The sequence below is a fragment of the Purpureocillium lilacinum genome, assembly GCF_023168085.1.
Source record: "Purpureocillium lilacinum CBS 284.36 DNA, scaffold_4, whole genome shotgun sequence".
NCBI lineage: Eukaryota > Fungi > Ascomycota > Sordariomycetes > Hypocreales > Ophiocordycipitaceae > Purpureocillium > Purpureocillium lilacinum.
The window spans coordinates 4,147,659-4,172,272 of record NW_027072114.1 but is presented as its reverse complement, the minus strand read 5'-3'; the positions used below and the strand labels follow the sequence as shown (position 1 = coordinate 4,172,272).

The 24,614-nt window shown below is 61.8% G+C and overlaps 6 protein-coding genes and 1 non-coding gene across 7 annotated transcripts; 5 read left to right on the top strand and 2 right to left on the bottom strand.

The window, feature by feature from the left end:
• Positions 1 to 3,163: 3,163 nt before the first annotated feature.
• PLICBS_006426 (uncharacterized protein) lies at positions 3,164 to 5,623 on the top strand (the record flags this gene model as incomplete). The annotated part of the gene is made up of 2 exons (XM_018327500.1): positions 3,164 to 3,216; positions 3,691 to 5,623. 2 exons carry the CDS (start codon positions 3,164 to 3,166, stop codon positions 5,621 to 5,623), a joined length of 1,986 nt encoding a protein of 661 aa, XP_018173928.1.
• Positions 5,624 to 6,107: 484 nt separating this feature from the next.
• On the top strand, positions 6,108 to 6,189 carry PLICBS_006425. The gene has a single exon. It is a non-coding gene; the product is annotated as a tRNA-Gly (tRNA).
• Positions 6,190 to 6,474: 285 nt separating this feature from the next.
• PLICBS_006424 (uncharacterized protein) lies at positions 6,475 to 8,001 on the bottom strand (the record flags this gene model as incomplete). Its single annotated transcript, XM_065600942.1, has 2 exons — positions 6,475 to 7,680; positions 7,762 to 8,001. The coding sequence occupies 2 exons, from the start codon at positions 7,999 to 8,001 to the stop codon at positions 6,475 to 6,477; spliced, it is 1,446 nt and encodes a 481-aa protein (XP_065457014.1).
• A 2,070-nt stretch (positions 8,002 to 10,071) lies between these two features.
• On the top strand, positions 10,072 to 12,387 carry PLICBS_006423 (transcription factor spt8; the record flags this gene model as incomplete). Its single annotated transcript, XM_065600941.1, has 2 exons — positions 10,072 to 12,020; positions 12,162 to 12,387. 2 exons carry the CDS (start codon positions 10,072 to 10,074, stop codon positions 12,385 to 12,387), a joined length of 2,175 nt encoding a protein of 724 aa, XP_065457013.1.
• Positions 12,388 to 14,560: 2,173 nt separating this feature from the next.
• PLICBS_006422 (uncharacterized protein) lies at positions 14,561 to 17,178 on the top strand (the record flags this gene model as incomplete). The annotated part of the gene is made up of 5 exons (XM_065600940.1): positions 14,561 to 14,728; positions 14,911 to 15,476; positions 15,539 to 15,792; positions 15,908 to 16,747; positions 16,853 to 17,178. The coding sequence occupies 5 exons, from the start codon at positions 14,561 to 14,563 to the stop codon at positions 17,176 to 17,178; spliced, it is 2,154 nt and encodes a 717-aa protein (XP_065457012.1).
• Positions 17,179 to 17,778: 600 nt separating this feature from the next.
• PLICBS_006421 (uncharacterized protein) lies at positions 17,779 to 18,634 on the top strand (the record flags this gene model as incomplete). Its single annotated transcript, XM_065600939.1, has 2 exons — positions 17,779 to 17,837; positions 17,932 to 18,634. The coding sequence occupies 2 exons, from the start codon at positions 17,779 to 17,781 to the stop codon at positions 18,632 to 18,634; spliced, it is 762 nt and encodes a 253-aa protein (XP_065457011.1).
• A 176-nt stretch (positions 18,635 to 18,810) lies between these two features.
• On the bottom strand, positions 18,811 to 19,422 carry PLICBS_006420 (uncharacterized protein; the record flags this gene model as incomplete). The annotated part of the gene is made up of 2 exons (XM_065600938.1): positions 18,811 to 19,101; positions 19,195 to 19,422. The coding sequence occupies 2 exons, from the start codon at positions 19,420 to 19,422 to the stop codon at positions 18,811 to 18,813; spliced, it is 519 nt and encodes a 172-aa protein (XP_065457010.1).
• Positions 19,423 to 24,614: the final 5,192 nt, after the last annotated feature.

The window sequence follows — 24,614 nt, the reverse complement described above, 5'->3', positions numbered from 1 at the left end:
GTGGCCGGCCGGACAGCCTCCTCCGCGAACCGCAACCTGGCCATGCTTTGGCATTCCAGTTGCGCGTGGCATTGACTCTTGGCGTTGGCAAGCTCCTCTGCCCAGCCGTCGGCAAATGACACCAGATGGGGCCTTTGTCAAATCTGCCGGTGATGGCCCACGGCCGCGCCTAGGACTGCCGTAAGGCACGGACCCAGGAAAGCCTTGCCTGCCTGTACATGCGGATTTGCTCGTGGAACACACGGATTATTCCGAACAACGGGCAGAAGTCATTTCGCAAGATCCGGGTCCCTATCAAATATGACAGACGGCCCACTGGCAGCCGAGCACCATGCTGTGAAGAAAGACGTTGAGCTTTTGGCGTTGGGAGCAACCACGCGCCTCCGTGTCCTTGCAGAGGCTTGGAGATGGGTGGGGAGGAGCTTGAGCATTGCCCATGCCACTCTCGACTCCAACCCTTGGTCTCCCGATAGGGTTTGCTTGAGCCTTCCAAGTTGCCGCAACGCCTTGTGCCGGACGGCCGGGTACTTAAAACGCCGGGTCAAGGACGAAGGAGGGCGTCCATGCGGAAATGCGACCAAACACCTGGGTCCAGGGTAGCCTATGCGCCGCGTCGTTCACGGTGAAGCAGCTTGGCCAGACTCCGCGAGAGTGACCAGCGCAGGCGTGGCCCTGTTGCGTCTGTCCGACCTGGCAGGTCCTGGCATGGGACTGTACCAAGATCTGACCTGACCTTCTTGACGCCAAGGGGCCATCGGAATGGCTCGGCGGATGGCGATGACAGCCGACTCCGCCTTGAAGAACTTTGTTGGCCACCGGAAGCCAGCATGAGCCGTGCGGTGCAGGCCGCGGAGACCAAGGCCGAGGATAGGGAGGGACACGAAGTCGACGCGTTGCCGTCTTCCCTTCCCGCAGGGTGGTGATACGGCGGAACCGGTCCATAGCCGCGCTTCGTTCCCCAGCGTGCTCAGCCGTGCCATCTGCCGCCCAGCGACAGGCTGGTGCAGAAACCAGCCTTGGTTCGTGAGACGCTGAACCTGCCGCTCTGCATCACCTCGGACACGGGTCCAGGCGGAGCGCAGGGTATCGGGACAATTGCCGCGGCACGAGGGCCGGCGCCGGGCTTCGCACAGACGACCAACAGGTGCGACATTGGCCGCGACTTTTGTCTTTGAATCGACAGGCGATGTGAAGATGGCAAATGCCCTGGGTGGTGCGGTACGGTACCGTACGGTAGAGGGCGAGGAGGAAAGAGGACACAGGAGAAGAAGCATAGGCACGGAAGGACACGGAGGGACAGTGCCGGGCAAGAACCTCGCGGCGACGCTCCTTCCCCCCGGGCTGCCTTCTTCGACGCCCAGTCATCAATCGCGCTCCAACCACCAGTCGAATCTTACACGTCTGCCGCTGTTGGGCGATGCCGCTGCCTCGCTTCGCTCTGCGACTTGCTCGTGAACCCAGCGTCCTCGGGCCTCGACGATGGGAACAAACAAACAAACAGGCAGGCAAGCAAGCAACAAGACGCTTCGCTGTCGCTTCGGGAGCAAGCACGTTTCCACTTTCCCCCGCCAGGTTCGTACCCCTGCCACCGTCACGGCGCCGCATCTGGACTCCGTCGCCCCCCCCTGCGTCGACTCCCCCACGTCCGCCACCGACGCCGTCGTCGCTCCACCGCACCGCTGCCGCACTAACTCGCTCAACTCGCCCAGGTGCGTTTGCCTGCGGTACTGTACAGTACCGTGGAAGCCAAGCAACTCTCTCGGTCGACCAACGAAGCAGCCGGTGGTGGTGGTGGTGGTGGTGGTGGTGGTGCTGCTGCCGCCTTGGGTGTGCCGGCCGACCTTTTGCATTTCTCCGCCTCTGCCTGCCGCGACACAACCGTCCATCGGCTTGCCTCGTGGCTGGCCCTTGCGTCGGCGCAATCGACGGCCCACCACGTGCATGCAGCGTGCCATTCGGACGCCGCTGACTACGTTATCGTCATGGCCGGCCGTCGTCGTCGCGCCATGGACGAGGCGGACGCCGCATCAGCTGGCCGCTGACCGCTGGCCGCCCGGCCGTGAAGCTCATGGTCCACTCTCGCCAACAGAACCCCCCGCGGCGACCTTTGGCGGTGGTGATTGCACATACCATCCTATATACGAAGTACATGTTACCTCCTGGCAACCCCCTTGACAAACGACCTTGGTCCTCCTGGCGCGGCACACAACACCGCCCCCCCGCGTCACCTTTCGACTCAGCCTTGTTGGGACGGATCCCGCTCCTCCCGAGCCCCAGCCGATACTGAAGCCGTGGGCCGCCGCCGCCGCCGCCACCGCCGTCGCGCCGCCGCTTCGTCGCGCGTGCTCGAGGCGGCGATACCCCACGCCGGCCCTCTTCGGCTCCCCCGCTCCAGCCTCCAACAGTGGAGGGCCGCTCGTCCCATTAGCCAGCCGGCAAGCCAAAGCCCACTCTCGTCGCCCCATCCCTACAGCGGCAGTAGGGCAGTGAAGATTTGCGTTGGCGTTGGCGTTGCGGGTGGCTCTCCAGTCTCCAGGAACAGGACGCTTCGCTCGCTCCCTGTGTGCGCCGTGGGCTAAAACCGGAAGACGGGCGCGCGGACCCTTGCCGTCCTCCTCGCTCGTCGCCCCTCAACTTCCCTGCTGCTGTAGTTAGCTCGCCGCCGCTTTGCGTTTTGAGCCCGCCTTGTCCGTTGCGTCGGGACCCGTGTCCCGCGACGTCTGTTGGTCACCCATCTTGTTCTCCCTCACCCTTGCCCACGCGCTCGAGGTCCTCGGCTCTCGCGCGCAAGCCCCAACAACGTCTCAACTCGATTTCCGGCCGTTCCCGTTCTGTCTGTCCGCTCTTTTGGAGATTGACGACTACTTGAATCGCGTCCGGCAGCGGACAAGCCCACCTTTTGTGGCCCTTGTCGGCGCAGTTCCCCCATGTCACGACGGCGGCATTGATGACAGACTCACTGGAGCCTGCCTCTCTTCCTTCTCACTCACAACCTCCCACCCCCGGGGGCTCCGCTGGCCATATACGCGCGCTTGCTTGCCTCTCACCGTCTCTCTGGCTCCGTGTTGTCCGAGCGTTCCGGACGTCACCAGGCGAACGCACCAAATACACGCCCTCTAGAAGAGCACACTGCGGCTGTGAGGGGGGCAAATCATAGCAAGGCATGGAGATACAGTTCACCATCCCCATATCGGGCAACAGAAGAAGTCAGACGGGGTACGTTGCGGGCCGACTGGAGCGGACCCTGGCGCCCCTTGTCCCGAAAGCCGGGACTTGGCTGTCGCTCAAAGAGAACCATGGACTGACGCCGCGTCTCACATCCAGCTCGCCCTCGACCCCTTCCTCGTCCTCAGAGGCGCCTGGCAGAGGCACAACCCATCGGTTCGCGCTTGAATCTAGGGCGAGACACACCCGGCGCAGCTCAACGCGAGCACGCACTGGGTGCAGCACCTGTAAGCCACTCGCCCGTCTATTGCTGCCACCAGTTCCGTCTGCTGTAGTGCCCATGCGGCTCGAGGCGTTGCCGCATCTGTAGTTGCTGACTCTCACTCGTGCTAGGCAAGTGAGTCGCTCGATCTCTGCTGTGGTACATACTAGCCACTCCGCGGGCTAGACGGATGGTTTTCTCACCCAAAGCCACGCCGACAAGTGTGTGTCCGAAGACGCCCCCACTGACCGACCTGTCTCCAGGAAGCGCCATGTCAAGTGCGACGAGACGAGGCCCGCGTGCCTCAACTGCCTCAAATGGCGAGGCTACTGCGACTCGTACAGTGACCAAGGTGGCGCGCCAGACTCTCGCGCAGGCTCGACCGCCCCGTCCACGAGCAGCAAGCTGTCGGTGGCAAGGAAGGGCCCGACACTCCTGACGGAACCCTTGGTGAATGTGATTCGATTCACGACGAGCGACGAACGCGCGTATTTTGACGAATGGTCTGCGCTCTCGGTCACCTTTCTGAGCGGAGGACTCGCGCAGACACGACTATGGACCGCGACGATGCCGCAGTTGACGCTGGAGGAGACGACACTCCGATACGGCGCCATGGCTGTTGGGGCATTGCGCAAGGCCTACGAGACCGAAGACCCTTCCACGACACTGACGAACAGCAACAAACACTATCTCAACGCCGTCATCTACTATTGCGAGGCCCTCCGATTGCAGTCCAAGGCACAGCCGACCAAGGAGGGCCTGAGAACGGCCCTCCTCTCGTCTTTGCTGTTCATCTGCTTCGAAGCCCAGCGCGGCAACATGGCGGCCGCACTCAAACACGTCACGCATGGCTTCAGTATGCTCAATGAGCTGGCCGCGTGCACCGACAAGGCGCCCGGTCTCGTCAGCATAGCCCCCGCTCCACCCGCCCTGGTGCAAGAGATACTCGACTGCTACAAGCCACTCGAGCTGCAGTCCAGGTCGTTCATGGGGTCGTACAAGAAGTTCTTCTTTCCCCCTCAGCCAACGGCGCAGAGGCTGGGCGTTGGCGCGGCGGCGCCAACGACGGCGCTGCCGGGCCCAAGTACCGGCCGTCCTGTGCAGACGCCCCCCAGCCAGCCGGGGACGCCCTGGCGCACGGGCTCCATAGCTCCTGCATACGCGCAGACCGGTCTCCCGAGCCCCCAGAGCCAGCCGAGCCCGGGCAGCCCGGCCTCTCCCGGCCTGGGCCAGCGCTCGCCCGCCGGTCTGCCGAGTCGGCCCCCTGGCATCCTCCCGTTCACAAAGTACTCGCCCTACTTTCGGCCAAAGCTCACCAGCATCACTTGCCTGGAAGAGATGCCCGCGCAGTTCCAAGACATGGATGAGGTGCAGGGGTACTGGGGACTCGTACAGAGGAACATGGTGCAGCACATTCCGATGCTCACCATGATGACGTCTCGGCTTGCCCTGACAAAGGTTGTCAACGAAGCGGACCTGGAGGTGAGACTGGCGAGCCTGAAGCAGAATACGCAAATCACCGACTTCGTTGCCGAGTCGCGGTACTGGCTGCAACGATGGGTCGAGGCCTTTGCGCCGCTCTTCCAGAGTTCGTGTCGGAACTCGGTCAGCGATCCGAAGGGATATCTGCAGGCCATCAGCATCCGCATCGAGTATCTCATCCTATACATCTACACGACGCTGCCCCGCTTCTCGGGTCTCATCACCGCCAAGGGGCTCACGCCACAATACAGAGAGATCAATCGATATGCCGAGACGCTCCTCATGGCCAGACCAAGCTGCGGGTTCGCCATGGACTCTGGGTGGACGTGGCCCTTGTTCGTGTCGGCCTTTGGCTGCAGGGACCCAGCGGTCAGAGCAGACGCGATCCGCATCCTAGGACAGTACCCAATTCGGAACGCGCTGCGCGACAGCCGCGTTTTCCGAGCCATTGCGCTGAAGAACAACGAGGTCGAGGCCGGCGTCTTGCTGGAGGGCGACGAGAACGAGCAGTGGCTGCGGCTACGGAGGAGAGAGCTTGTCTTTGAAGACTTTGGCACCAACATTATATACCGATCGTCTCAAAAGAACCCCGAGACGGGGGCGTGGGAGCTTGTCGAAGAGAACGCCGGCTTCAACGTCCGCCCAGACGGGATGCTGGACTGGCACAGAGTCCCCATTTCGGAGTCGGCGTCCATCCTCGCAGGCGTCTGCTAACGGCGGAGCAGGACAAGGGCGATGGAAAAATGACTGTATGAATCCGGGCTGGGCGGTACAACACACAACAACAGGCGTTGATGCACTAGATAAAATGACACGGGATTGCATGGCCGGCCACCGGGCCGTGGGCCAACACGGAAGCGGGCGTTTGCTTTCTTCTTCTGGGCCTCGTGCCGCACACGTTGGAAACGGATACACGAACACGGCTCCTTGTTTATGAGTTGAGATAGGCAGAATCGCACAAGCTCACGACCCAGATTTGGATGTTGCTGCATGGCATAGACTGTGTATACTGGGAACGCGTATGGCACTGGGGATAGACTCGATGGAGTACCAAGGAGTCTGAGGCTCTGAGCCATGATGCGGCTCATTGGTGCAGTGTCGCCGGGACCGAGAACGTTGGCGAGGTTTACGTGGAGAGTGGGTCAATGATGGGCAGAAAGGGTACATGTAGCTTAATTACAAGCGACTCTTCAACGAAGCGTGATTGGTTTAGTGGTAAAATTCTCCGTTGCCATCCGAGCAACGTCGGGGAGCCCTGGGTTCGATTCCCAGATCACGCAGAGTTTCATTTTTTGCCTCTCTGAGTGGCTCATTACGCTTCATTTGTTCTCAGGCCTGTGGCCAGCTTTTTTGGCTCTGTTACGATGGCAGTTCGAGGGAATGGTGGGCGTCCATTTGACACCCCGGTTGACCGTGAAGTGTCCATCATCCTCGTCGTGAAATTTAGTTTCGGCCCCTGAGCGCACACAGTGGCAGTATTTCTGTATGACCACACAAACAGTTATAAAGCACTTGACGCCACGCCGTGTACCCTGAACTTTGCACTCTATGCCTCGCATTCCTGTCTAGCTCTCCACGTCAAACAAGGAGACGACGAGGTCGCCAGCCTCGCTCCTGATGAGCCTCGCCCAGTTGGCCGCGTCGACAAACGCCGCCATGTCGTCCCCCGCGAGCTCGATGCACGCGGCGCCGCGGCTGACCATGGCGGCGAAGCGCGGGCTCGCGGCGTGCACGTCGTGTGCCTGGTTGACGACCTCGCGGCCGTGCATGATGAGCGCGGAGCGGAGGAGCCGCGCGTCGGGGTCCGTGGCGTCGCGGCGGCAGCGTAGCCCGGCCGAGGAACGGTAGGCGCCGCAAAAGGCGCGCACGAAGCGTACTAGCCTGGCGTGCGCGGCTGGCCCGTTGTTGTTGCCGTCGATGTGGTTGTTGTTGTTGGAGGAGGCGGAGGCGGAGGCGGCGAGTATCTCGCAGTGCATGCTGGCGAGGAACTGGGCCATGTCTCCGTTGACGCCCCGGCCGTTGAGCTGGGCAAACTCCCAGTCGACGATGATGGGCGTGCGGTCACACTGCGTGCCGTCGGGCGCAAGAGCATCATCCCTGAGGAGGATGCTGCCGGGCGTAAAGTCGCCGAGCGTGAAGCACTCGCGGTACGAGTAGCTCTCCGGGCCCTCAAAGTCGGCGACGACACGGTCGTACAGCCGGCGCGCCCCGTCGTCATTGCCTCCGCCTCCGCCGCCGCCGACGCGCGAGGGCGCCGACAGCCGCGCGAGGAGCGGCTCGATGCAGGCGCGGCGAACAACGTCCCTGCCGAGGTGGTGCGTCAGGCGCGCCGCGGCGGCGTCGGGCCGCGAGGCGATGCGGGCCGCGAGCTGGGGGGAGTGGAGGACGGCGAAGGCGCGCCCGACAGTCGTGGCGATGGCGTCGATCTGTTCGGCGTCGGCGCCGTCGCGGGAAGAGGACCCGGCGCGGAGGAGGAACTCGACGATGTTGACCAGCGGGCCGAGGTCGCCGAGGAGGAGCACGGAGGATTCCCGCGCGGACGGGGTCAGGCGCAGGGCGGACTCGGGCCCGCGGTCGTGGCGGATGAGCTCCGGGATGTGCCACGCGGGGATGTCGTTGCTGTTGCTGAAGTCATCGTCATCGTCGTCGTAGTCGGCGTCGTCGCGGCGCAGCGCACGGAAGGGGGCGAGGGCGCCCTCGGGGTGGTGCCACAGGGCGAGGACGGCTGCTTCTACGGCCTGCGGAGCGCGAAGGGCGTGCGTGGGCGCCCACTGGTAAGCACAGAGGCCTTTGCATGACGAACAACGTACTAGGAGAGATGGGACGAGCGTCTACGGGGCAGAGGCACGAACCTGGCGGTCGGTGGAAAAGGCCCACGCGGGCCCGGCCGTCTCGACGTAGGGCCGGGCGTGCTTGACGATGAGGCTGCGGTGCGGGGCGGCGCCGGAGACGAGCGTCGCGCGGAGGGTGCGGTTGACGAGGCCGCCGGCGAGGCGGGCGAGGGACCAGGTGGTGCCCGGGTAGAGGCCGGAGAGGTAGGCCTGGTAGTCGACGGAGTCGCTCCAGCCGCCGTTGCCGTTATCGTCGTCCATGGCGGGCGGGGCGAGCGGGGCGAGCGGGTGAGGTGACCGTGGGAGCTATAGGCGGAAAGTGGGTGTTGAGGTGTGCGTGAAAAGTGGTGATGCCGGCTTTTGGTGTTGAGGGGTCGTCGCGCGCAGGTGCGCAGCTTTTAACTTGCAAGCTCGCGCTGCGGCTCGTCTCCCCCCAAGGAGACACGCCCCTCCAGCAGGGACCATTTCGCCAATTGAGCCGCGTTGCGTCATGCCTGCAAGGAACGCGTGGGTGGCCGCCGCGGTGATGAGGCCGCTTCGCCGGGGAATCATTTCGACTCATCATGGCCTGGAGCAGGCCCTACGGGGTCCCGTCTGCATGGCTGCTGGCCGCCCCCCGGGGGGGGGGGGGGTAGACTTGACTCACTGACGGGGCTGAGGGATGGGAGGCTTTGGGCGGAGGCCGGCTCGCCTGCTTATACGGCGTAATACGAAGAGGCGAGACCAGACGGTCAACAGGCGCCCGACTGGAGGCGCACGGGATGGAGTCGATGGATTCACTGGCCAGCATCGAGGTGTTTGGCAAGGCCATCTTTGGGGCCCTTGGGCATTGGGTCGAGGTACCTATGCAACGACAGGGGGGGTTTGTGCAACAGCCGCGAACGCTGTAGCGGGCTGGCGTTTGCCGCAACTAGCAAGAGTCTCACAACGCTGCGAAGTATCGCGACAAGTTACAAGTTTACAACCCTACTGATTCTCCAAGGACGCATTTACAAACTCAATCCTCCATGTCAACTATGTCAACTCGTGCCTGCCCGGCCACGGTAAGAAGGGCGCCGCTCCTAGACAGGGCGTGGGAAACGTGGCATCTGTCCCAGGTGCGCCTCGCGGCAACGTGTTGTTGAATGGCAGACGACGAGGTTGGTCCGCCACGGCGTGCGGACAGGCAGGCAGGCGGTCGCAAATGGCTACAGGTTCTGCCTCGCTTCGTAGCTGATGATTGCCCGTCTGCCTCATGGTTGCCTGGTGCTGCAAGAATGAGGAAGGGAATACTTACCCCTATCGCGCGCGTTGAGGGGCTTAGTTCTTGAGAGCGGCTTGGTGATTATCGTAGCACCCAAGACGGTTTCGGCGCTTGGTGTAATAAAACGTAGAATACAAAATGAGAGTTGCGGCGGTAAGAGACTCGCGGCGGTAAGAGACTCGCGGCGGTAAGAGACTCGCGGCGGTAAGAGACTCACGGCGGCAAAAGAGACCCATAGCAGCAAAAAAGGACCCAAGTGCGGCAGAAACAACTCACTCGCAGCAAAAAGAGACTCACGGCAATGCACTCGTCTTGCCTAGAATGTTATTAGCGATAGCAATAAAATGCTCACGGTCGCGGCCTCAGAAGACCCTTACCTATCGGCGCCAGAAACGGGAACCTGCCCGCTGTCAAAAAATGGACGCCCCTGGGCTGGTAGGTAGGTACTTCCAAGTTTGTCGTCAGCGTACGGGCAGCTTGGTAGGGGCTGGTACTGGGAGCCTGAAGGTACCTTGTCGCTGAGGAGCCCTGCCCAGATGGTCCAGGCCCCACTGGGCCTTGCCCGACATCCATGGATGTTTGCAGCGCCTAATGTCGGCGCCACAGCCAGCTGCAGCCCCAAGGGTAGGTAGCCGGCCCCAGGCGGGCGCAGCACCGTCCCTTCACTGATGAGGTGCCTGTTGCGGCTCCAACCTAGCGGAGCTCCACCCGACGACTGCGGCGCGACGTGGAGCTGCGATCGCGACTCCAACCCTGCTTGAGCACTCCAAGCGGCAACCCCAACCTGCGATACTTCGTACCGTCCACCCACACGCGCGCGCGCCTGCTCGGCCAATTGAGGCGCACCTCACGACAGGGAGCCAGCAGGCTGCTCACGGCGAACCGCACCCGCCTACCGAGACCAACACACGCGCGCGCGCGACCCTGCCGTCCCGACCAAGGGCCATCGCATCACGCCCATCCAGACGCCGCGAGAAACTCGCCCGATCCCCCCCGACTGACCGCACGTAGCTGCTCCGCGCTACCGCGCCCGGCGCAACCGTCCCGAGGCCGCGGAGGAGTCGAGCGGCGGCGGCGACGACGACGCCATGGATGAAGAGGATCGCTTCTCCGCCAGCTCGGCCGAGTCGGAGCGCGGCGACGAGCCCGACGAGCCCATGCAGGACGCCGACGAGGCCAACAACAACGACGCCGACGCCGACCCCGAGGAGGACAACAACGACGATGCAGACGCCGACGACGACGATGACGAGGGCGATAACGAGGCCGACGACGACGCCGCCGCCGTCGCCGCCAACGCCAACGCCCCGGCCGACGATGCGCAAAACGACAATGGCCCTCACGAGCCGCCGCGCCCCAAGTCGAGCAAGTCGGCCACCCCTTCGCCCTCGGCCATGCCCTGGCGCCCGACCGTCCGCCCCGAGGCGCTGACGGCCAAGCTCTACGACATCGTCCCGACCATGGCCGCGCCCCAGTCGACGAGCGTCAACGCCATGGCCATCACCCCGGACCTGCGCTACTGGATCACCGGCGGCTCCGACGGCTACATCCGCAAGTACGACGGGCCCGGCACCATCAACGGCAAGCTGGCCCTCACCGTCGCCCAGAAGCACCCCTTTGTCGACAGCGTCACCAAGGCCGGCATCCTCATGTCGTACTGGGAGAACGAGGAGCCCGCGCCCCCCGGCCGCGGCGACCAGGACCACGTCCTCTCGCCCGTCTACTCCCTCGCCGTCCACTCCCACGCCCTGTGGCTGCTCTCGGGCCTCGAGTCGGGCGGCATCAACCTGCAGAGCGTGCGACACGACGAGGGCAAGAAGATTGCCTGCCTGCAGCAGCACACCAACGCCGTCAGCGTGCTGACGCTCGCCCCCGACGAGAAGAGCGTCCTCAGCGGCGGCTGGGACAAGAACGTCTTCGACTGGGACCTCAACACGGGCCAGACCAAGCGGAGCTTCGACGGCAGCGGCGGCCAGATCTCGTCGATAGAGCTCCGCCCGGCCAGCGGGGACCCCATCTCAGCCGAGGCCGACGAGCCCGTCCTCTCGGGCACCATGGCCACCAACAACGACGCGCCGCTGACCAACGGCGTCTTCCACGACCACGCCGACGGCGGCGGCGATGCGGCGGGGCTCGGGGGCGGGGACGCAGGGGACCCCCAGGATGGACAGGCGTCCCCCGCCCACGAGAGCCTCTTCGGGGGCAGCGACGCCGGCAGCCTGTTCGGGGAGACGGCCGGGGAGCAACCCTTTGGCCACGACGACGACGGCTACGGCGCCGGGATGGAGATGATGGGCGGCGGCCACGAAGGGGGCATGGACTACTCGGCTGACATGGCCATGGCGGGCATGGAGGCGGGAAAGGCCGCCGACGGCGAGCAACCGCCGGGCCAGGCGCAGTCGCAGATGCAGACACAGACACAGACACAGACACAGACGGAGACGGAGACGCAGCCCACACAGGATGCGATGGAGGTGGACGGGACGAATGAGATGGAGGCCAGTGGCGGCCCAGGGTCTGCCGGTGCGACTGCCGGCGAGAAGCAGGCAGACGCAGGGGCTTCCCCTCAGCCGGCGACGGCGGCGGCGGAGCAGGACGATCAGGCCCAGTCGCAGCACACGCCACGGCGACTCTCGGAGGACAAGGCGCTCCTCAAGAGGTCTCAGTCCCCCTCGGCCGCCGTCTTCGCCACGGGCCAACCGTCACAGACGCAGCAGCAGCACGACCTGTCGCAGACGTCGGCGACGACCTTCCTGTCGTCGGCGATCGACGGGACGATCCGGATCTGGGACCGACGGGCACCGAACCCCGTGGCGCGCATCGGCAACCGTGTGGGGGTCCCGCCGTGGTGCATGAGCGCGTGCTGGAGCCCGGACGGCAACATGATATACGCGGGGCGGCGCAACGGCACCGTCGAAGAGTTTGACGTGCGCAAGGCGCGGCGGGGGTGGGAGCCCGAGAGGGTGCTCAAGTTCCCCGCGGGCAGCGGCGCGGTCAGCGCGGTCAAGCCCATGGTGAACGGGCGGCATCTGGTGTGGTGAGTCTTCTTTCTGGGTGTTCCCTGTTCCCTGTTCCCGACTCTTCAGCCTCCATCCATGCGCCGCCGCCATCCTTGGCGTGGTCAGCAGGATGGCGGTGATTGCGTGTGATGAATCTGGCGCTGACTTGGGTGTGGCAGCGCGTCTCATGACATTCTCCGACTGTACGACCTTCGGGAGACGCGGACGGCCAAGCACTCGACGGTGCCCTTCCTCATCATCCCCGGACCGCCGCGCGCAGGCGTCATCTCCGGGCTGTACGTGGACCCGACGAGCCGGTTCATGCTGAGCGCCGCGGGGACGCGCGGCTGGGAGGGGACGAGCACCGAGGTGCTGATTGGGTACGAGATCAATGTGACGGAGTAGCAGATGGGGTTCGGGGGACGCGCATGTCTCGGGTCAGACCGAACGACGATGCTTGCGAGTTGAGAACGAGGCGTTTCCTGGTGGCGGGGGGTCATGGCGCTCTGGTGTGTGATTTGATATGGAGTTTTGGCCGCTTGACGCAACTTGGCCCCTGACGGTCAGTACCATACCATACAGAGAGAGTTGAGCACTGTACACTACTATATGTCCAATAGTACAGCAATGTACAGTACTGTCGTGACAGTACAGTACAGTACAGTACGCAGAGCCTCCGAAAGACCTGTTCACACATTACGTGCCGACATACGGTACCGTACACGACACTGCAGTACCCGCACGAGTTGGTGGCATTCATTGATCCGCCCAAGACGTGATCGTTGACGCACGACCTTTGTCTTTTCCTTTTCTTTCGCATTCTCCCCGGCTTACTCACCCATTGAAACGTCTAGCTCGACGTTCGTGTCACGACGACTCTGCAGCTCGGGTTGGGCCACCGGGCCGCTCGCTGACTGGAGCGGCACATCACCCCATTCACCGGTTCATTGTGAGGCGCTTCAAGTCCCGCACTTGCAGAGAAATGATCTGACCGACACCTGCGGGGAGGGCACACCCACCCAAAAGGCCCGGCCCGGCGGATGAACACTGCCCAAGTGACATGGAGGCACCACCGGCGATTGTTGTGGCACCCCCACGCGCCGCGCAAGGGCATTGATGCGTTTGTCACTGTGCCGTATGCAGGGAGAGAGCCTCATCCAGGGGGCATGAATGATGGAAAAAAGTATAGTATGTACGTAGTACAGTACTAAGCAACACACGTTTGCGGTACTCCTTCTCGGCTACGGACACGGACGACGGGGGATCAAATGGAGATCTGGGAAGGAGAAGCGCGCATTGGTCAGGGAACGGGACCGTCGCCCACAATGGGGAATCCGCGATGGCTGGCTGGCTGGCTGACTGGCTGGTTGGTTGGCTGGTACCTCGCTCGCGCTGATCGAGGCTGTTGGCTCCCACGCCACACCATTGATCATTGATGGGAAGAAAGGGGTGGGGGAGGGGGGAGGGGGAGATAGACACACCTTATTAACTTAGCCACCAACACACATACAGTAAGGGGACTGTACGGTAACTACCTTGTATGTCGTCGACAACGCACCCATTCACAAAGGCCCTTGTTGGTTGCACTGTCCTGGCCGAGTGCGTACAGTATGAAGCAATACCAGCGCGTCGCCCCCGAAAACGGAAATTGGCGTTGGGCAACATTCAGCATGGTGTTCGGTTTGGGGTTGTCTCTCTTTTGCAGAATCACGCACCCACGGGCGAATGGTGGTAGCTGGCAGCTGCGAGGGTCTCAGCTCAAACCCGGTTCCTGGGTATGCAAAGACTGTCTTCATAGGCAGGTTACACGGAAAGTCGGGAGGTTGAGACACACGAGTCCCCCACCAATACGGCCGTTGCTGTCTCGTCACGCGTGAAGAGACCGTCGCCGTGGGAAGGGTGTCGGTGTCCAGCGTGCCCTCAACCCCCCCCCCAGGGGAGGGGGCCAGGCGCCGTGCCCGAGTGCGTGCATGCTAGTATTGTATATTGTACAGTGCACATACGCACCGATGGGCGCATGGCGTTGACTGCTAGTAGGAACGCCGGGCCACATCTGGTCCTGTGGGACCCGCGGACTGGACGACGCCCTCTCGGCTCGTACTCACGGACTCGGGGGGTGTGCTCTGACAAAAAGCTATTGTCGTGCCCGGCACAATCGGCATGGCGCCAGTTCATCGTCCACCGACGCCGGGACAATTGGTTCACCTGCGTGCCCGTGGTCTGAATAGCCCGGGGTGGGCACGGCGCTGGAGGAGGACTCTGCCATTCACAGACTTGGCCGGGTTGTCTCGCGGCGGAGATGGCGATGGGCAACGTTGCCGTTAAATAGCGGGTGGCTTGCCTCGTGCCGCGATCTTGTCTGAGATGTATCGACAGGAACGACGAGCATAGGACAACAACAACAACGACGACGACGACGGCGGCGGCGACGACTCCGACTAAGACAGCGCTCGCTCACTCCGCCTCAGACAAAAAGGTCGATCATATCTGCTTGCTGATCAGCCCGCCTTGACCACTTTGCCATAAACACCCCCCCCCTTCTAGAGATCGGTAGATAGAAGGAGACCTGCAGGCCATCATGAAGCGAGTTGCGGTCATCGGCGGCGGGCCCGCAGGCATCGTGACGCTCAAGTATCTCCTTGAGGCGCAGCGGAGCTTTGGCGCAGAGGAGGTCGAGGTTCGCCTGTACGAGTACATGCACAATATCGGAGGGACATTCCTCACGCGGAGATACGAGGACGCAGAGGTACGGGCTCTTCTCCTGTCGTTCCTCTTGCACCGTGGGATAGGGGAGCTTGGCATGGTGATGATGATGATGATGATGGCGGCCCCCCCCCCCTTTTCCCTCAGAGACCTTCGCGTCAGACAGACGGACAAGCACGGTTCTTGACATCGATTGGGACGCGCTAGTGGCTGACAGTGTTCTAGTTGGTCTCTTCAAAGCAGCTCACGACCTTCTCCGACTTTCGAGCCAAGGAGACGGGCGACTTCCTCAAGGCGGTCCAGTATGCGCAGTACCTCGAGGACTACGTCACGCACTTCAAGCTGTGGCCGCACATCAACCTCCTGACGCGCGTGGTCGAGGTGCGCAAGCGGCCCGAGGGCGGCCACACCATCTTGTACCAGCGCGTCAAGGACCAGCGGCACAGCGGCTTCGAGAGGGACACCGACGGCGACGTGCAGGAGTGGGACTGCGACGCCGTGGCCGTCTGCTCCGGCCTGCACGTGCTGCCCAACATGCCCAAGATTCCCGGGCTGGAGCGCGTCCCCGAGGTGCTTCACTCGTCGCAGTTCAAGGCGCGCTCGCAGTTTGGAAAGGACAAGACCGTCGTCGTGGTCGGCACGGGGGAGACGGGCGCCGACGTCGCGCACCTGGCCATCACGTCGCCGACCAAGAGGGTCGTCCTGTGCCATCGCGAAGGATTCCACATTGCGCCCAAGGCAAGTTTGACCGCCCCCGCCCTCCTTTGCACGATGTGTCTGGCACAGTCGGAGTCGAGGCGTGAGGAGGCGAAAGAATGGAAAGGAGAGTTGGCTGACTGACCGCGGAACAGAGGAATCCCGGCCCCGTTCTGCTGCCGTGCCTGGGGAGGAAGCTGAACCCCAACGAGCCGGGCATTCCCATCGACGTCAGCAGGACGAACCTCTTCGACACGACCTACGTGCACCCGATCCTGCGCAACAGCTTCGTGCTGTGGGAGTACTACCACTGGTACGTCTCGTCGCTGCTCTGGGTCTCGGCCGGGTCGAACTGGGGCATGGACCAGTGGGTGGGAGAGATGCCCCCTGAGCGACACCACCCAGCTAGGAGTGAGTTGAATGGAACCCCCCCCCCCCCCCCCCCCCCCCCCCCCCCCCGCGCCTGCTTCCCCTTGGAATGGACGACGTGGAGACGGGGAAAAAACGCTGACAGCGGCACGCACAGTCTTCTTCAACAAGACGGCCATGAAGATTTGCCCGTACATCAGCGGGCCCTACAAGGCCAAGTATCAGAAGAGCTGGCTGTACCGCATCCGCAAGGCGCTGATGCAGACGCCCATCCCCGAGGGCAACGGCCGGGTGATTGACCTCGCGCCGTGGCCCAAGGCCATCAACGAGGACGGCACCATGACCATCACCAACAACGGGCGGCCCGAGTACGAGCGGCTCAAGGACGACGTCATCAAGCCCGACATCATGGTCTTCGCGACGGGCTACTCGCAGAGCTTCCCCTTCTTCAAGGCCAAGGGCAAGGACAACAAGATCGAGTACCCCGTGCCCAACGAGGCCGACGTGCGCAACATCTGGAAGCGCGACGAGCCCGACGTCGGCTTCATCGGGTTCCTGCGCCCGGGCCTGGGCGCCATCCCGCCGCTCGCCGAGATGCAGGCCCAGCTGTGGGTGTACAACCTCCTGGCCGGGGATCCCCTCTCGGCCAAGCTGCGCCCCGAGGACGAGCCGCACTACCGGCTGCAGCCGCTCAACAACGCGCGCATCCACTACGGCGTCGACCACGAGAGCTACGTCTACCAGCTGGCCATGGACATGGGCTCCGCACCCGGCGTCACCGACCTGCCGCGCATCCTGCTGGGCACGACCGTCTACGGCGGCGGCGGCACGCTGGCCTGCGGCCGGACCTGGTTCCGCATGCCCATCGTCTGGGCCCTGGGAGCCAACTTTGTCACCAAGTTCCGCCTGCAGGGCCCGTGGGCCTGGGACGGCGCAAAGGACATGATGGCGAGCAAGGAGTTTTGGGAGACGATTACCCGACGGCCGTACTTTTTCGGTGAGTGACGGACCCCTTTCCAACATTGAACATGGGACTGGCCCCCTTTCCACGACATGTCCCCCCTTTTTTTCTGCCGTGCTGACGCGTAATGGCGACTCACAGGCCACATCGTCGTCAACATGCTGCCGCTGGCCGTCTTTGGACCCATGAGCTTCGCCGTGTGGTGCTACGCCACCGTCATGGAGGTGTTCGCCTTCCTCTTCGGCCTGCAGCCCGGCAGCGGCGCCTCGCCGAGCGGCGCGAGGCTCAGCGCGCTCACGCTCGTGGCCGCCATGGTGCTCTCGGCGGCGTACCTGTTCCAGGACGCCATCCCGGGGCGGGACGGGCTCGGCTCCGGGCTCGGCGGCTTCGGGACGGGCGTGGGCGACGCGTGGCGAGGCATGCGGGCGGCCGCCCCCAGCGTCGGGGCTGCCGGCCCGCGGCGATGAGGGTTGCGCTGAGCAGTACCAGGTTCCCCTGGGTGTTGTCTGTGCGCGTGTGTGTTCCAAGGTGCAGGAAGGGCGTTCTTTGGGCCGGAACTTGGGAAGGGGGATTTTCTCGACGCGGCATCTTGGCTGGCAATTGCATCGCTGGGGTTTCTTCCATGTTGATGGTAGGGGTCATGAGATGATGAGAGCTGCACTCGGCGACTGCAGCGTGGCAATCGCTGCTGGGCGGCGCACATACTTTTCCTAGCTAACGCAAACATAAGATTGGATTCACGGATGAGACAGCATGTGTACGTGGAGAGGTGTGAACGGAGTCTCGCTCACGCGGCGCTCGCTGCTGGCGGAGAGACGCGGCTTCAGCTGGACCTTGGCGCCAAGGTGTCCCCAGGTCAGACGGAGGAACAAAGATTGCTACCAAAGAGGTCAACGTGGTTGCCAAAGAGCAGAGTGATTTGTTATTAAAGACCCCGTGCCGCCGCTCCTCCGCCGACCGGATCGGCGTGGCTTCACTCGCTGCTGCAGCTTCGAAGGCACCTCGCGGAGAATATCCAGATTCCAGCAACCCTAGACGTCTACGGCACGGCCGCGAGAACAATCAGCATGCCGCTGCCGGATCAGGCATTCACCATTACGGGGGGCTGCAACTGCGGGAGCGTCCGGTATGGCACATGCATTGCGGCGCCTGGCCAACGGCGCAGATGTTGTAGGCAGTTGGGCCGCAGGTCACTAACAAGATACACAACGACGACGCAGATATCGCATCGCCGTCCCGTCGCTCGCAGACCGGCCCCCGGCGTTTACTCTTGGGGCCGACACCGACCGCCCCGGCGCGCCGCGCGTCCCTCACGTCGTCAGCTGCCACTGCTCGGACTGCCGCGCCGCGTCGGGCCAGCCCAGCATGGCGGCCATCGTGGCGGCGGCGCACATGGTCACCGTGTCGGCGCTGAGCCTCTCCGCCGAGGACGCCGCCGCCCAGGCGATCACGGGCCGCGTGGTCGACAAGCCGACGAGCGAGGGCGAGGTCGCGGCGGCGGACGCGTCGCCGTCGCGGCCCGCGTACGTGCCGGCCGTCGACGTGCTCCGGCCGGGCGCGCCGCGGTCTCACGGCACGACGCTGCGCTTCTTTCACGCGTACATGTGCGACGGCGAGGTGGCGTCGCGGAGCTTCTGCGTGCGCTGCGGCGGGCCCGTGGCCTTCCACTACCGGCCCAAGGCCGAGTGGCTGGGCGCGACGTGGTTCCGGCCGCCGCACGGGTGGGACGACGTCGTCGACGTGCTGCTGGGGACGGTGGACGCGCACGTCCTCGACAGGGACGACTGGCTCGCGGTCGAGCACGAGCTGTTTTGGAAGGAGGCGCTCGGCTGGGTGAAGCGGGAGCGCGTGTCGGGCACGAGGGGGGTCTCGAGGCATCCCGAGGGAGCCCTGGGCCAGGTTGAAGCGGCGCTGGACGGGTAGGAAGCAAGCATGAGTGCGGTGCGGCGTGGACTGGCGGCAGCACCCCGTGTAGGCAACTGTGCTTTGCATTGACGTTGCAAAACCCATCAATACATGTACCTGCATGACCAACCCGTTTTGCATCATACCAAGATTACTTTGTGTGCTTCTGCGCGGCCCTCCCCTCGCCCCTTTTCTCAGACCGCATGCCCCTGACTCCTGCCCAAGAAGTCGTCAACCAGCTTCGTCGACTCGGCCACGAGTGAGGGCGGATGGGCCATCTCCGGCTCGTACGCCCCTGCCTCGCAATACTGGACCGCCGCCGCCTCGGACTCGTCGGCGCTCGTCGCGTCCTCCAGAGCGGGCAGGTCGCGGTCGTCCAGGTCCGCGATGTGGCCCGACAGATCGATCCAGAGGGACGTCAGCTCGGGCACGAAGCTCACGTCCCCCATGGGGATCTCGTGCAGCCGATGGAGCTTCTCTTTGATCTGGCCATGGCCAAGGTCAGACAGAGAGTCTGGCAAAAAGACGTTGTACTACACTGCGCGACATGGAGCTGGTTGAGCGGGCCTTGCACGTACGCTGATGTGATCCAGTCGGTATCGCTCCAGCCGCTCGCCGTCATCCGGCAGCACCTGGCGGATGAAGGGGAGAAGCACGAGCTTCTCCTTGACGACGCATTGACCGACGCGCGTCATGAACGTTTCCCGGGCAGCCGGCCCGTCGGCATCCTCGGTCGCAGCCACGACACGATGGTAGATTTCCACCACCATGTCATGGTCATCCTTGACGGCTTCGGAGAGCAGCATCATGCGTCGATGGCTGGGCCGACCATGCGAGAGGAGAGTCAATGGCTGTTAATTTTTGCTGCGGCTGCTGCTACGGCGTAGCGGTCCAGTGCAGTGCCCTGAATGAATACCTGAATGTCGACTGCTACCGTTCTGCAAATGGATCCCGTGTCGTGCGCTGCGCCGTCTGTCCTGAAAGTCGTGTGTGACGTGGGCTTGACGTAACGGGAAAAGCCTATCCAGACATGGAGTGAGGCGGGTTAGTTGTCATCAAATTCACACATACACACAGCAAAACGCGCTGTTTGCAATCGGTCGTAGCCTGCATGGCAATGTTTACGTGCTTTGCATTGCCTAGCTTTGGCGCAAGAACCTGTTCAAAGCCGTTCGGCAGATGATCCGCTTGGCCCGTCTCCATGTCAATTCCAGTCGCGTCCCAGCACCGGCCAATGTAGGCCGCATCCACCTATCTGGGCCAAGCGATCCTTCACATCGTCCGACGGCATGGCCGCCGACACAGCAGCCCAGCCTCGCTGGGGACTACGTTTTGCTGATGAGTTCAAGAAGTCCAGATATTCCGAGCGTGAGGCTACAAAAGATGACAAGACCGAGGCAGAGACCCATGAGAAACATGACCCACCATTGAAACCAACGGCTGCCAAAGAGCTGGGTTTCTAGCTTCGTTATGTTCTCGATATTGGAGGCAGGATTGGCATCCTGCTGGGTCTTGAACCAGGCCATGGACTCCAAGGTAGGTCTCACAATAGTGCTGATCCTATTGTTCGGGCCGTCGTCCTGAAGGAAGGCCTGCGTGCCGGACAGTGCCGTCGGTGGCACCTGTGGAGTCGCCTCGGGGCCACAGGTACCTTGTTGAGACCGATAAAGGCGGAGTGGAATTTGGTCTGAAGCTTGCGACTCCATCTCATCACCTTCGTTTTGCGTGGCATCATGCGAGTTTGTCTCTGAATCATGTTAGTTCACGTTGTGCGACAGATGAAGCCATTGCAAAGGGGAGACATACTCCATAGCTCGTCGAGAAATGATGACACAGGCAAAGCCAGGAGTAGGAGAGACAGGACTTGGCCAAATCCCCAATTGCCTTCGAAGCCGTGGCACCATGATATTGAATAACTTCGCAGACCCAGGATATCTTGTAGCCCAGAGGCGAACATGTAGATGACCCTCAGCAGCGTCAAGGCGTGCGAGAACAGTACTTCTCTAATCGAGAGGGCGACAGTGGCGAGGGCAAGCCAGCAAAAGTTTGATGCGTCGCGGAGAAACCCAGTAGGTAGTCGACGCTGAAGCTTCCGGCGCGCAGGCCACCACAAGAGAAAATGCGCCCATGCTATAGCTGCTTGTGCGGCTCGACGGTTTGTTAGCCCGGGAAAGAGTATAGAAAGAATGGAGCACAAGCCCCAAAGCAGTGCCCCATTCTCAACAATCAGGTTAGCGGTTATCGTCCTGGACAACGCGAAGTCTGTAATGTCCTTCAGAGAGACTGTAGCCATGGGCTTACACCAGGCCTTCTCGTGCGTCTCTTCCGAAAAGACTTTACTATAGATGCTGGTGTTAGTGAAACCCACTCCCACAAAGAGGACCAGAAGCCACAATGATCGCCAAAGACGCATGTAGAGTGGCGTGTCCTTCGCCTTGTCCGCCACAATGACGAAGATGGCCTGATATGACACCAAGGCCATGGATGCGAGACTGGTGACAGTACAGTAGTCAAACCTTGAGACCGAATTTGTCTTTAGGCGTAGTACTATGAGCAAGGAAGCCCCAGTGATGAGCTGGGTGTCGGCTAACACCAGGCATATGTTTTGCAGCGCGGCCCCTGAGAGATGCACGATGCGGCGCTCGTACAACTTGACAAGGCTTCTGCGAATCGAAAGGGGCAACATGAGCTGGACCAGTGGTAGGAAAGCCACGTTGCGGATCGAGTTGCGCAGGTGGCGTGCGTGCTGCCAAATAAGGCGGTCCACCAGCGTGTGATGCGTCGTGGTAGCGACGTCCGAGACAAAGAGGTAGCAACAACATGCGAGAAGAATCGTGGTACCCGCGTAGATGAAGGAAGAGATGAGCATCTGTTGAGAAGGGTCGTCAACGCGCGTTCTTTCCAAGCGTCAGCTTGCATATGGACAAGGACGTCGGCATACCCCTAATCCCGCCTTGCCTCAGGTCAGCACTTGATGCATATCTGGGTAGTACGTCACGGCCTCCACAAGGAAAGAGAGGGCATAGCTTTGCGGCGCAATGTAAAAGCAACGCAAATCGAGAGGCAGACTCACGATGTCCCCATCCCGCGGGGTATTTGACGAGGTAGTGCACGAGGGACTGGCCGAGGCGGTGACTGTTGAACTGAATGAGGCAGAGGCCGAGGCCCCAAACGAAGCATTGACGGAGGCATGGCCCACGGTGAGTGCCATTGACGAGTGCTGCACGGCTCGGGTGAGCCGCGAGTTTGATTTGGACGGCGGTCCGCGTGAGTCTTGTATCTGTGCTGTCTTGTGTCGGAGGCTGGCGTCCAGGACAACGCATGGTCGAGCATTTGCCAGCAGCAGCACCGGAAGGTCGACCTCTAAATACTCGTGCAGCTCGTTCCCGTACCCAAGTTCATGACTTGGGGCGTGAAGAAAGGGCTGCACTGGGAGCCGAGGACGCGAATGCTTGTCTGTTTGCTTCCGTCGGATTGAGGCCTGCATGGGTCTGAAGTTCGAATGCTCGCAGCCGTCTTCGTCCGCAGATCCAGGGCGCACTCCATCAGATCCAGCCTTCGGGACGGATTTGACGTGTTGCCCTCTTCAGCCAGGATCAATCCCTGCAGAGTTCAATTTCGTAGTAATATTGTACATGCAGGCACGAGTCGAATTGTTGTTTGGAAAGAAATGTGAGGTCAAGGCCATAGCGACGTTCTGGCGTCTTGATGTCGACAGCGCTGGAGGTTTAGTTCGCAGTACATGGACACAGAAGACCTGGGGCTTTGAATGCATTGTCGTGTACTTGATCGCCGCTTCAATTGATGGCTGCCGGGAGTTTCTCCGCCAAAGTACGAATGTCACACTGGTCTGAAGAACGGCCCGCGAGCAGTTGAGTCCAAGAGGCAGGCTCCACGTTCAACACGAGATTCTCCAGAGCCAACATGGAAAGCACGACTTCTACGGCTGAGCGGGGCTTTGACAGCCGGTGTGAGAGGCTGTCTATGCGGCATGCTGCTGCTCACCGTTGGCGTCCAAATACATGTACTGGTTTTGAACCTGACGCTGCACATGAGGGACACAAAGTTGCCATGACTGGCCCGCCGCTGATCGTCCCCGCCGCCACCGAGGGACAACCGGTCCCTGGCTTCCAGCCCCAAGGCCGGGAATGAACGAGAGAAATTCGTGAGGCACTTCAACGATGGCCTCAATCTGAAAATTCGATTCGTCGTCTAGAGATCTGAAGATGCATTGCATCAAAAACGATGTACCGGAGCATGGCAATCGCAGCAAGAGGCGATGGGCCCGTCATGAGGTCGCGTGCATTTGATGTGGCCTGCATGGCGGATTGAGACCTTCATGACAGCGTAAGACAAAACGCACCGGCACTTGACATTTTTGACACCTGGGTTGCATCAGTTCATTCATGTTGCCTGAGATGGGGGGCCGGGGAAAGGGCAAAGCACGAGAATGACCAGACCAAGCCGCAGTTTGCTCTGCGGCCTGCTCTTGCTCATGGACGGCGAGCTGGACAGGGGCAAAGATGCGTCAGAGACCTCGCCCGGAACATGAAGGCAGCCACGGCGAGGCCGGTCATAAAAGCTTCCCCCTTGTTTGAAACGGATTGGCTCCGCCCGAAGGAATATGCAGTGCTCAGGACAGCGAAATCCTAGCCCGGGCAAACATGGTGGAACTGGACCGAGCGTTCAGCGCCTGCTGCGTTCATTGGTCAAGGTACGCTGCGATGCGGCATTGAGCTCTGAACCACACGTCGCGTGGCTGTGTCGCACGGCGCCTTCTGTCGTGCGCTTTTGTTTGGCACAGGGCCAACCCTGGACACGTGCCTACACTTTCGACCACGACTGCGGATTTTTATTGCCCACGCGTGCCGTAGCAAACCACTGCTTTCAGCAGAGCTGAATCACTGACCAAACTTGCCGCGCGGGATGGAGTAAGCACAAGTCGTCCTGTCTAAAATTGGCGAGCAGGGAGCTCCTCTCACCGTACCCTGCGGAAGTGCGTGGCGCCGAGGCGAAACTGGGCAGCCCGAGGGAGCCCAGGGCCTCTGCGAGAGACTGTGAGCAGAGGGAGGTAGGAGGAGATACAGCACGAGTAAAGGACGGCTGTCCTGCTCAGAGAGTTCTAAAGGAGACTTGACTTCAGCCCAATCTGATGTTACCGTAGATAGCGTGACCACATGCAAGCCGTTCAGGGCAAACCGTGTTCTGCCACGTGCAGTGTCGAGGTCAACGGCCGTGGTTCATGTTGCCAGCTTCACGCATGACATCAATGCTTGACACTCATTTCGGGACTTCGATTTCGATGAGTCATACAATTAACAAGGTCATTTTCCCTTTCGTATACATGTGGTTTGTGGGGTACGACACTCTCCAGCTCACGAAGCTGTCTCTTCTCCGACTGATTTATGATCTCTCTTTATATATAGCTTTACATGCGACAACACCTGCGAAGCTTCAAAATAGGGCACATGACTGTCTCAGACGATAGACCGAAACAGGCTTGTCAAGATAGACGAATCCCCAGCAAGGACGCCTCGCCCCCGCGTGGGCCGTCATACCAGAAGGAACATGAATACGTGTTGCGTCGTTTCGTCCCTGCCCCCAGCGCCACCAGGGAATTGCGCGCTCAGTGTTTTCAACGAGACGTAGACTGCCCCGTCAGGCGATCCGTGGACTCATTGTATATATGTAGCACACAGTATAAAATAAACCCAAGAGATCCCGTACAATTTGCAGAGACATCGTCCTTTCTTCATCCATGAACGACGCAGCGCAGCCTACCCTGGACACTTTCCCCCAAACGCTAGAACCGACCGCAGAGGTATCACACTAGAGGGTCTCGCCACCTTGATATAAACTTGAGTGGCTAAAATGTCTCCATTAGATGCGTTTCCAACTTGCGCTCACTGCTGCCGCTCTTTTCGCCTCTGTGGATGCCGCCGGGAACCCCGAAGCGATTTGGAAGATGGAAAAAATGAGAGCGTATGCGAAAGGCTTC